The 13,504-nt window shown below is 42.1% G+C and overlaps 1 protein-coding gene across 1 annotated transcript; it reads left to right on the top strand.

Annotated features, from left to right (window-relative positions):
* Positions 1-9,302: 9,302 nt before the first annotated feature.
* Positions 9,303-9,734, top strand: LOC138885171 (uncharacterized). The gene has a single exon (XM_070166081.1). It carries the CDS (start codon positions 9,303-9,305, stop codon positions 9,732-9,734), a length of 432 nt encoding a protein of 143 aa, XP_070022182.1.
* Positions 9,735-13,504: the final 3,770 nt, after the last annotated feature.

The following is a 13,504-nucleotide window of genomic DNA, read 5'->3' as shown; positions in this document are numbered from 1 at the left end:
TAACACCCACATCTACGTGGAGACCATGCCACACTCCACCCAACCTATATCAAGCACACTTGAGTCGGATGAAAAGGATCTGCTTATCAGAAACCTGGCTGAGGAACTTAAGAAATTGACAAGCCGGATTCAGGGCGTTGAAGGATGTAAAGGAATTGAGGGGTTGAACTACGAGGATCTCTGTATACAACCTGATGTCAAACTACCAGAGGGGTACAAACCTCCTAAGTTCGAGATGTTTGATGGTACGGGTGATCCAAGGGTCCATTTGAGGACGTACTGCGACAAATTGATTGGAGTAGGGAAAGATGAGAGAATCGGCATGAAGCTGTTCATGAGGAGTCTAAAAGGAGATGCGTTGTCCTGGTACATCAGCTAAGATCCAAAGAAGTGGTCAAGCTGGGTAAGCATGGCATCCGACTTTATGGACAGGTTCAGGTTTAACACAGAGAATGCGCCGGATGTGTTCTATATTCAGAATCTAAAGAAGAAGCCTAAAGAAATGTTTCGTGAGTATGCTACTCGCTGGAGGTTCGAAGTTGCTAAGGTCAGACCTGCCTTAGAATAGGAACAGATGAACAAGTTCTTTGTCCAGGCCCAAGACCCACAATATTATGAGTGATTATTGATGATTGAAAGCCACAAATTTTCCGACATTATCAAATTGGGTGAAAGAATTGAAGAGGGTATCAAAAGAGGTATGGTTACAAACTTTGAGGCCTTGCAAGCTACCAATAAGGCTTTACAGTCCGGTGGTGTGTCTAAGAAAAGGGACGTCGGAGCTGTAATGGTTGCACAGAGGACCAAATCTCCCATCAAATACCAAACTTACCCAACACCTCCACTCACATATCAGCCAACTCCGAACTACCAAGCACCCTCCCCCTCATGACATGCTCCACCACCAACTTATCAATCACCTCCACCTCCCACATATCAACCTACTTTACCCAGATACTCCTTACCCTCTCACGTCTACCAAACTTATAATGCTCAACCATCCCACTATCAATCACCTCATGCACGCCAAAACTTCCCTAGACCTTGACCTAATTTTGATCGCAAACCCCCAAAATAATATACAGCCATTGCCGAATCCATTGACTAGTTGTACGAGAGACTCAAAGCTACTGGTTATGTCACCCCCATCTCTGCTACAACCCCTGAAAACCCTTCTCAGTGGATTAACCCAAACAAATCCTGTGCATACCACTCCGGCATGAAATGGCATACCATCGATGAATGTCGTTCCTTGAAAGACAAGATCCAGTCTTTAATTGATAACAAGATTATTATGGCAAAGGAACCCGCTCCAAATGTCCGCAACAACCCTCTGTCGGACCATAAGGGTAGAGGTATCCAAATGATTGAAATAGAGGATGATTGGGATCCCAAGGGATCAATCGGGTTGATCACAGAAGGTGATGACCCAAAGAAGCCAATAGTTACTCTCAATCCAATCATAGTCCAGATACAACCGTCTGAGGATGCTAAGGTGAACTTGTCTGTACCCTTTGAATTTGAAGCAACATCGTCTGCAAAGACACACGCACCAATTGAGGTTGAATTCGTGTCTCTGGAAAATGCACTCGTACCATTTGAGGTTGCAATTTTACCACCCAAGGAACATGCTCCATTTGGAGTGACGTTAGCCATGCCAATCCCAGTGGCAATGTTGACCATGACACCATTCCATACAAAGGCTATACCCTGGGATTATACAGTCGAGGCAAGGAGGAAAGGCAAGGTCAGGTTCGAAGAGACTGTTGCAGCACAGGGTATGACAAGAACTGGTAGAGTCTATACCCCTGAAAATCTAACCGAGTCAAGAAAGTAGGCCTCGAATCGGCCACCCCTCACTGAGACGGGTCCGAACGATCTTTGTAGAAAGATACATGCCAAGGAATACTCGGTCATCGATCAGTTGAACAAAACACCAGTGCCAATCTCCATTCTTGCTTTGCTACAAAATTCTGAGGCATACAAGAATACTCTGTTAAAGGTACTAAGTGAATCATACGCACCAAGTAACCTCACTAGCGGGGAAATGGCTAACATGGTAGGACAAGTTATGGAAAGCCATAAGATCACCTTTCATGAAGATGAGCTACCACTTGAAGGGCTGGGGCACAACAAGGCACTGCACATCACCGTGCAATACGAAGATTATTTCATCACCAGAATCCTGATCGATGGAGGTTCCAGTCTCAACATTTGTCCGCTGGTAACACTCAAGAAGTTGGGTAAAGGACTACACGAGATAAAAGATGGAGCTATCAATGTGAAAGCCTTCGACGGTTCCCAGAGGTCCACTATTGGTGAGATTGTTCTATGCTTACAGATGGGACCAACATGGTTTGACGTCGATTTCCAAGTGATAGACGTGCCAGCATCTTACAACTTGTTGTTGGGACGGCCATGGATTCATGCTGCTGGGGTCGTAGCATCAACACTGCTTCAGGTAGTAAAATTCGAATGGAATTACCAGGAGGTGATCATTCACAGCGACGGTAGCAACCCTATATACAGTCGCCAGACCATTCCGATAATCGAAGGAAGAAGGAAGCTAGGTGGAGAGACTTACCACCATATTGAATGGGTAAATGCTATTGATAAAGATAAATGGTGGGATAACCAAATCGAGAGTATACTGAATTGGAGTGGGTACGAACCTGGCAAAGGGGCTCGGCAAGAACCTCCAAGGAATCGCTAAGACTATAAAACTCAAGAAGCATGGCACTACCTTTGGTTTGGGATATGATTACACCTGGGAAGAATTCAACAACTGGTCGCCACCATGGCGTGGTCCTTACTATCCCCTGGAGCAGCCAATACCGCATTTGGAGCAGACTTTCCAATAGGCTGACATTGTTTATGGGTCAAACGAAGAAGAAGCACTTGCGGCGGTGAAAAACTTGTTTCTAGAAGACAGTGACATGGACTGTTGTGTTGTTCTCGAGGAGGAGGGGGAGGAAGGCCCTTCCATACAGGTTGTGAGCAGAGGAGCATGCCTCAATAATTGGACCATCAGGACAACCAGAGCCCGACGAGCCTCGGGGTAGCAAGGCTGGAACAGGCATCATGCACTATTTTTATTTACTAAATGATTTTCTTTTCGCATTTTTCAATTTACGCAATAAGATCTCCAATGTTTAAAATGGTTATGCAATTTATTAATGCATTTTGAATTTTCTTATGAATCAACACTCATTATTATTTTTCTCTTATTACTTTACATATGCAGCATTACTATTACTTATCTTGATGAACCAATGATTGTGACATGCAAAGAGACAACGCAACAAACGAACAATGATTCAGAGGAAGATGACATACCTGATGAGATTGTCAAAGAAGTTGAGAATTTTGAGAACAGACCTAAGTCCAACCTGGACGATACAGAAATTGTTAACTTGGGGAATGCAGAAAACATCAAGGAAACACGAATCAGCGTTCACCTATCGCCGTCAGAAAAGAAAGAATACACAGAATTTCTAAAGGAATATGAGGACATATTCGCCTGGTCGTATGACGACATAACTGGTCTGAGTACGTCTATTATGGCGCATAAACTGCCAACCGATTCGATATTTCCGCCGGTAAGCAAAAGCTCAGAAAGTTCAAGCCTGATATGAGTTTGAAAATCAAAGATGAAGTCACTAAGCATGTCAAAGCTAAGGTTCTCAGGGTAGTAGAATACCCGACATGGTTATCCAACATCGTGCCAGTGCCAAAGAAGGACGGTAAGATCAGATTCTGTGTCGACTATCAGATCTCAATCGGGCCAGTCCGAAAGACGACTTCCCTTTACTGAACATACATATCCTGATTGAAAATTGCGCCAAACATGAGCTACAGTCATTTGTAAATTGCTTCGCTGGTTATCATCAGATTTGGATGGATGAAGAAGATGCGAAGAAATGCGTCACGACCCAATCCCCGAAACCGGTCGTGATGGCGCCTCTCGTGAAGACAAGGCCAGCCAGACCAAAAGGGAACACCTCTTTTAAACAGTTAATCATCATAACAGTAATAACATGTAATATGATACTCATAAATTGCGGAAATTTTAACATTGACAACAGCAGGAACCATCCCAACACAGCCCAAACCGGGGTGCCACAAGTCACGAGCATCTATAAGAATGAAATTTCCACTTTACAGTCTAGAATACACTGAACACGAATAATGAATAACATAGAAAGACAGGTGCTGCGAACGCCGGCAGTCACCTTGCTAAAACCTCTACAACTCTGCCTCCACAGAGCCAATACCCGCTACCGGGTGAATAAATACCTGCAACTGCACGTGAGGTGCAGGGAGTAAAGTAAGTACTCCAACTCAGTGAGTAATAAAGGTAAATAATAACTGAGCAGCATGAAATCACGTAAAGCAACCAACATGCCATATAGAAACAGTGTAAAACTCCTTGAGAAAAATCAGTGAAACTATGCATTCTTAGAAAATACCTTGGCTCGGTTCTAAACCTCTTTTGAAAATGATCTTTTCAATAGTTGTGAAATAATTTCAAAACAATTAGTGCCGCTATGCACAGAAATCCGCCCCTCGGGCACAAATACCACAGTTAAACAAGTAAAAGACAAGTAAGTATGCAAGATGAACACATAAACCTCGCCCCTCGGGCAATCATATAGAATAGTACCAGCCTCTCGGGCACAAATTAGTTCCTGGTCAGCCATTGTTACCTGACCGCACTGTGTTATTCCTGGTCAGTCATTGTTACCTGACCAAATTGCATCATACAGTGTCATTGTTACCACTGTAACCTCACAATCACTCATATTAGCCCCTCGGGCATAGTATCAATCTCTCAGCATAATGGTCAGCCATTGTTACCTGACCAAATTGCATCATACAGTGCCATTGTTACCACTGTTTCAAATCACATGGGTACCCGCACTCACTGTGGGTGTGCAAACTCTGGAGGGGCCCCTTACGGCCCAAGCGCTATATCAAGCCACCTCGTGGCATCATCACTCAGCATATCCTCATATCACTCAAGCCACCTCGTGGCATATAAAGTATCTCAGGCCCTCGGCCTCATATCACTCAGCATATCCTCATATATGGCCCTCGGCCTCACTTAGTCCGAAAATCATCACAAGCCCCTCGAGCATTAATAAAACAGTAGTTCTCAGCCAAAACATCATTTAGAAATATCATTTAAGTTTCAAATCTGAGTAAAAGTGGCTGAGTTTGTAAAACAGTAGATATAAACAGGACTGAGTTCAAGTAATAAGTCAAAACAGTGAGGAAACAATGATAAAAATCCTCGAAGGGTTCAAATAGTTGGCACGAAGCCAAAATATGGCAATCAGCCCAAATCATGATGATAACAAATGAATTTCAGTCAAATATTCAGTAAAATCATCAATCGGGATGGACCAAGTCACAATCCCCAGTAGTGAAAGACCCCACGCTTATCATCCAACGCATATCTTGCCTTAATATAGCACTACGATGTGCAATCCGGGGTTTCAAACCCTCAGGACATCATTTACAACCATTACTCACCTCGAACTGGCTAATTCTCTAGCTCACGATGCCTTTGCCCCTTGAATTGGCTTCCACGCGCATCGAATCTATCCAAAATCAGAACAAATACGTTACAATATGCTAAGGGAACAAAGCCCAAGCGAAAACATTCAAAAAATATCAAAAATCTCGAAATTAGTAAAACCCGAGCCCCGGGCCCATATCTCGAAATCGAGTAAAATTTACATTTTCAGAATCCTCATACCCTCACGAGTCTAACCATACCAAAATTATCCAATTCTGATACCATTTAGTCCTTCAAATCATCGTTTTATATTTTTGAAAGGTTTCACAATTTTCTTCCCAAATTTCATCTCAAATCACGAATTAAATGATGAATTTAGTGATAGATTCATGTATTCTAGCCAAATCTGAGTTAAAATCACTTACCCCGACCAATTTCTTGAAAAACCTTCGAAAAATCGCCAAAATCCGAGCTCTCTAGGTCAAAATATCAAATAAAACCCAAAACCTCGTATTTACAGAGTACTCCTCGGATTCCAACACCGTTGACCGCACAAAAATGACCGCGGTCCGCGCAAAACCAGCGGGGTCCACGCAAAAATGACCGCGTCCGCGCAAGTCTTGCTCTGCAGGTACAGGCTTTAGTATTTTGGCCATAACTTTCGCTACAGATATCCAAATTGCGATATCTTTACCTTTCTGGAACATAGACACGAAGAGCTACAACTTTCGTTTTGAATCACCTCAAAATTCCTTGTGTATCAAAAGATATGAGCTTCCGAATTAGGACCAGCAACCTGCAGTCTTCACGACCATGGCCACGGCCACTTTGACGCGGCCAGCACTAGGCCAGCGCGCCCAGCCCGAAAATGAGCGCGGTCCGCGCCAAAACTGCTGCTCCCTCCATTTTTTAAGTTCCGGGGTGTCCGTACTCGCTCAAAACTCACCCGAAACATACCCGAGGCCCCCGGGACCTCAACCAAAAGCACCAACGCATCCTAAACATTATTCAACCTCTTTACAATTATCAAAACACCTCGACTAACACCAAAAATCATCAAATCACATCGAATTCAAGCCTATGAATCGCAAGAACTTCCAAATTCCATTTTTGATCAAAAACCCAACCAAACCACGTCCGAATGACCTCAAATTTTGCAGACAAGTCCAAAATGACATAACGAAGCTATAGAAACTCTCGGAATTCCATTCTAATCCTCGGATCAAAATCTCACCTATCAACCGGAATTCGCCAAAATACTAACTTCGCCAATTCAAGCCTAATTCTACACCGTACCTCCAAAACCACTTCCGATCACTCTCCTAAGTCACAAATCACCTCCCGAAGCTAACCGAACCATCAGAACTCACATCCGAACCCTCTAACACATAAGTCAACATCCAGTTGACTTTTCCAACTTAAGCCTTCTTAAAAGTAGAAGGGACTAAGTGTCTCATTTCTTACCAAATCCTCTCCGAACACGAACTAATCATCTACATCCCATAAAACACGGATAACGAAGCGTAAAGAAGCTGAAATGAGGGAAATGGAGCGGTAACTCATGAGACGACTGACCGGGTCATCACAAAATGGCTTTCATTACGCCATGGGGGATGTACTGTTACAAGATGATGTCGTTCTTCCTAAAGAATGCAGGGGCCACCTACATGAGGGGCCTAAAGAATGCAGGGGCCGCCTATGTGGGGATGTATAGGAGATTGAGGTATATGTAGATGATGTCATCATCAAGTCCAAAAAGGCCACTGATCACATGGAAGATTTGAGGAAGTTTTTCAATAGATTGCGGAGGTATAACCTAAAACTGAACCTCGCGAAGTGTGCATTTGGGATTCCTTCTAGGAAATTGCTTGGGTTTATTGTGAGCCGTCAAGGGATTGAGCTGGATCCGTCAAAAGTCAAAGCCATTCAAGAACTACCACTGCCAAAGAATAAGAAGGATGTGATGAGTTTCTTGGGAAGGCTTAACTACATCAGTCGATTCATAGCATAGTCTATAGTTATTTGTGAACTAATCTTTAAAATGTTAAAGAAGGATGCTGCCACCAAATAGACCGATGACTGCCAAAAGGCCTTCAACAGAATCAAGGAGTACCTGTCAACACCGCCAGTTTTAGTCCCGCCCGAGCCAGGTAGACCCCTATTACTCTACCTTGTAGTATTGGATGGAGCTTTCGGTTGCATTCTGGGGCAGCATGATGGAACGGGGAGGAAAGAATAGGCCATTTATTATCTCAATAAGAAGTTCACCCCGTACAAGGCCCGATATTCTCTATTAGAGCACACTTGTTGTGCTTTTACCTAGGTAGCTCAGAAGCTGAGGCATTACTTCTGTGCCAATACTACATATCTCATATTAAGGATGGACCCCTTGAAGTACATCTTTCAGAAGCCCATGCTCATTGGCAAGCTAGCCAAATGGAAAATCCTGTTAAGTGAGTTCGACATCATTTACATAACTCAGAAAGCGGTCAAGGGACAAGCGCTGGCAGATCATCTTGCTGAGAATCCCGTGGATGGAGAATACGAACCCCTGAAAATATATTTTCCTGACGAGGAGGTATCATTCATAGGAGAAGATATTGCAAAATCCTATGACGGTTGGAGAATGTTCTTTGATGGAGTAGCAAATTTCAAAGGAATTGGCATAGGAGCAGTCCTAGTATCAGAAACCGGTCAGCATTATCCAGTGTCCGCCAAACTCAGGTTCCTCTGCACCAACAATATGGCCGAGTATGAAGCCTGCATCTTAGGGCTCAAGATGGCCATTAACATGAACATTCAAAAATTGCTAGTGATTGGAGATTCAGACCTACTCATACATTAGGTGTGTGAAGAATGGGCAACCAAGAACACCAAGATACACCTATATCTACATCATGTACAGGAACTGAGGAAAAGGTTCACAAAGATGGAATTCCAACATGTTCCCAGAGTCCAGAATGAGTTCGTTGATGCATTGGCTACCTTGTCATCTATGATACAACATCCAGACAAAAATTTCATTGATCCCATTCCAGTAAAGATTCATGATCAGCTAACTTACTGTGCCCATGTTGAAGAAGAAGCAGACAGAAAGCCTTGGTTTCATGATATCAAGGAATATTTGGCAAAATGAGAGTGCCCAAAGCTTGCAAATCCTACTCAGAAATGCACACTTCGGAGATTGTCCAACAACTTCTTTCATAGTGGAGGAATCCTGTATATGAGAACTCCTGATTTGGGACTATTAAGGTGTGTCGACGCAAAGGAAACATACATGCTACTAGAGGAAATTCATGATGGGACCTGCGGTCCACATATGAACGGTTTTGTCTTAGCAAAGAAGATACTCCGAGCCAATTACTTTTGGATGACTATGGAGACGGACTGCATCCAGTATGTTCGGAAATGCCACTGCTGTCAGATACATGCAGACATGATAAAGGTACCTCCAAATGAGCTCAATGCAACAAGCTCTCCATGGCCGTTCACCGCTTGGGGAATGGATGTTATCGGACCAATCGAGCCTGCCGCTTCAAATGGGCACAGGTTTATCCTAGTAGCAATCGACGATTTCACCAAATGGGTCGAAGCAGCATCTTACAGAGCAGTAACTAAGAAAGTCATGGTAGACTTTGTCCGCGACCGCATTGTTTGTCGATTCGAGATTCCAGAGTCGATCATTACTGATAATGGCTCCAACCTCAACAATGACTTGATGAAAGCTATGTGTGAAACCTTCAGAATCAAACATAGAAATTCCATAGCCTATAGACCTTAAATGAATGGAACTGTAGAAGCTGCCAATAAGAATATCAATAAGATATTGAGGAAAATGATAGAAAAGCATAAACAGTGGCACGAAAAGTTATCATTTGCTCTATTGGGGTATCGCACCACAGTACGCACATCAACCGGGGCAACCCTCTATATGCTAGTTTACGATACAGAGGTTGTTATTCCTGCTGAGGTAGAAATTCATTCCCTAAGGATCATACAGGAAGCTGAGCTCGACGACACAGAATGGGTGAAAAGTCGTTATGAGCAACTAGCCCTTATAGACAGAAAGAGATTGAATGAAGTCTGCCATGGTCAACTATATCAGAAAAGAATGTCCAGAGCCTTCAACAAAAGAGTCAAGCCAAGACAATTCACACCGGAGGGAAGTTCTCTCCCAACTGGCAGGGTCCATACATTGTTCATAGGGTTTTGACAGGAGTAGTCCTCATACTTGCAGAAATGGACGGAGAAGTCTGGCTGAAGCCGATCAATTCAGATGCAGTCAAGCATTACTATGTGTAATCTTTATGCTTTCCTTATATGATGTAAATTGAACTACGCCTGACCTAATTCCTGTTTAAGAGGGGATACGTAGGCAGCCCTGTGGGTTCGGTCACAATGCAATAAAAAATTTCATTTACCCCACAATTGGAAACTGGGGCAGAATTTTGTAATTTCAGCCAATCGCCGCGAGCAGTAGTCAGAAACATCAACTCATCAAACTGGGGCAGAATTTTGAGGGGGACCCTCAAATTCCATAGCTAGAGAGGTTGCAATGTCCCAAGCCATGTCACAGTCGTCGGTTCATCTAAAAGTTATTTCTTAATTATACACTTATGTCATATCTTTATGAAACCATGCATGTTTATTACTGAAATCGCTTTGTTTAGCAACGCTACCCCAATGATACATATAGTATCACCAGATCAAAGCCGAGCAGGTAAAGCAAAGTCACCGGGGATACGAACTAACCTCCCCCCTCTACAAAACTCATGATTTTTCTTTGGATGCAGGCACTTATATTGCGAAATCATCAAACATACTATACACTTATGGGACAAACATCATTCAGGAACACGACTCTCCAAACCGTTACACTTGCAAATATCTGCTATCAACATACACCGGTGATGCCCTGTATGTCACAATGATCCCAGTAATTGCCACACCGCAATCTGCTATCAGCTAAGAAAGCTCTACTACCATTTGCCATTTTTATTTCTTGCATAAGGTTACTACTCTACCTTCCGAGACTAAACACTGTCTCCATCTGCATTCCTGCATAAGGCTACCATGCTACCTTCCGAGGTTAAGCTCTACTTCCATATACATCTACATTGCATAAGGCTACTATTCTGCCTTCCAACTTGCATAAGGCTACCATTCTACCTTCCAAGACTAAATATTGTCTCGATCTTCATTCTTGCACAAGGCTACCATTTTGCCTTCCGAGACTAAACGTTGTCTCCATTTGTATCTGCGTTCTTACATAAGGCTACTATTCTGCCTTCCGAGACTAAACGCTATATCCATTTGCATCTGCATTCTTGCATGAGGCTACCATTCTGCCTTCCGAGGTTAAGCTCTACCTCTCTCCGCATTTGCATCTTTGCATAAGGCTAGCATTCTGCCTTCCGAGGCTAAGCTCTGCCTCCAATTTTCTTCGGAACTAAGAACTATCTCAAGCATCGTTTATTTCATTCTCTTACGGGCTAAGCTCTGCCCTTCAATTCGCAAGACTAAGCTCTGTCTTGTCCGCATCATGCTACTGCATCTCATGGGCTGAAAGATCACCTAATACAACATCTCATGGGTTGAAAGATTGCCTCATACTGCATCTGCATGGGCTGAAAGATCGCCTCATACCGCATCTAATGGGCTGAAAGGTACCCTCATACTGCATCTCATGGGCTGAAAGATCGCCAAATTATCCAAAGGCATCATCGTTCGGAGGTATCATCTTCATAGCCCGAGAACACCATGTCATGGCCTGAGGACCCCTTTTAATCTTTTGCATATCATTATTCAAAGGCATCATGGTTTGGAGGCACCATCCTCATAGCCCGGGAGCATCATTTCATGGCCTGCGAATCCTTTATCATATGCTTCATGGCCCAGGACGGCATGGTGTAAGGACATCATCCTAACCGTCCAAATACAACATTCATGGTCCGACGAGAATTTGCATCATGTTTAAATTTATGCACAATATATGCTTGTATTGTTTCTAATTGCAGGTACACCGGTGAGAAACGGCCATCCCGGCATGAGTGACCCCGCTCCAGTTCTCGCAGCCATATCAAACCCTAACCATTCCCATAAACCTGCCACTCACCCGATCCTGGATATTGTGCCCGTTCTTGAAAAGTCTCCATCGGCATATTTCATCGGCGGCTCCTGAACTACATATGAACTAATTCCTGTAGAACCAGGAATATGTAGGCAACTCAGAATCCAAGGTGCATCCCAAACCTCTTCAAATTTGCTCGGTCAAAATTGGCCATCATATCTTTACCCGACAACACTTTCATCTTTCCCAGGTAAAGAGGGGCAGCTGTTGATACCCAATATTTCCCTATATATTTTTAACATGCAAAATACCTTCAAAATAGCATATATATATATATATATATATATATATATATATATATATATATATATATATATATATATATATATGCATATTCAAGAGTTTTATTATTGTTCCATATTTTTAAAGGTTTTAAAATCAATTTATTTCCCTCTTTTATTCACAAAAAACCCAATAATTATTTCCAAATTATTATTTTGGTAATTCATTTGTTGGACTTTTATATTTATGCTAAAATATATATAAGGTAATTTTTGCATATTTTTACAAAGTTATTTAGTATTTTTAAGCTAAATTGCATATAATTGCAATATTGGCCCTTTTAAGATTCAATTCTGTTTTATATTCATAAAAATTAAGCCATGTATTTTTAAATTGTTAATTATATGTTACAAATCATTTTAATGCTTTCAATTTATTTCCAGAAATATATTTACTATTTTTTTATAATTTAAAAAGGGAAAAATTGGCTATTTAAATAATAGCTCATTGGTATTTAAATTCTAGCCTAAATTAAACCTTAAATCAGACCCAATTTCCCGACCCAATTTCAATTAAACCCGACCCCAACCAATTAAACCAACCCAAACCCGGATTCCCCACCTACCTTTTTAAATCTAGGTCGTTGATCATTTAGATCAACGGCCACCGATCCCCCTTACCATTTTTAACCTTAAACGACCCCTTACCCTACCTCATTCTTCACCAAACGCCACCCTTGAATCCATATTCTCTCTCAACTCTCTCTGAAATCCCTCATGAACCTTATCCATCGCCATCTAATCCCACCCTAATCTACCTCAACCCCTGCTTAATCCATGGCCGCTCATGGTCATTTGAGATGTGTATCAGCCTCCTATGGCTCCTCGGTATTTGGTTCTATGGTTTCATGGCCATACCTTGAAGGGATCTGGTCCAGTCCTTGCTCGACTTCTGTTCATGGCCTTTCTCCGGCCATCCATGGCCTTTCAAGGCAGTTCCTTGACTTTCCTGGTTAGATCGGTAACTTTCAAGGTCTTTCTCACCTTTTCTGGGTTTTCTGAAACCTTAACCCTCAAGGTCTTTCAATTTTCTTTCAGATCTACCTTAGATCTGTACTTACTATGAATTTCTTAAGTGCTTTCTCAAAGGTTCTTGAAACTTTTCATTCAAAATAACTCTTCATTTTCCGATTAGGGTTTCTCTTAACCTCTCTTTTAAAGATCTCTTCCCTGATTTTGGTGTTGTTTCATGATTTTGCTATGTTATCTGTTTATGCTTTCCTTCTACTTGAGTCGGCATGTTTAAAACCCTAGTTCCTTTTAGTCTTATCCGAGTTCTGAAATTATTTGTTTAAATGTGCACTTGTTCGATTAAGTTCTTCGTTCTTGTTTGACTTATTTGATTCTGAGTTTTACCATCTTTTAAACTCGATTATTGTGGAAAACCCTAGGTCTTTTGGTCTGAGACTGCTTGTTTGAATGTATACTTGACTCGATTAAAGGTTCCTTGTTTCAGGCTCTCTTTTCTTTATGTGACTTATCTGATTCTGAGTTTTACTATCTTTTTAACTCGACTATTGTTGAAACCCTAACTTTTCAAAAGTTTTCCTCACCTGGTACTGTGAGACTTTT

This window comes from Nicotiana sylvestris, chromosome 2, assembly GCF_000393655.2.
Source record: "Nicotiana sylvestris chromosome 2, ASM39365v2, whole genome shotgun sequence".
NCBI lineage: Eukaryota > Viridiplantae > Streptophyta > Magnoliopsida > Solanales > Solanaceae > Nicotiana > Nicotiana sylvestris.
The sequence above is the reverse complement of the archived record's forward strand: the minus strand, read 5'-3'. Positions and strand labels throughout refer to the sequence as shown.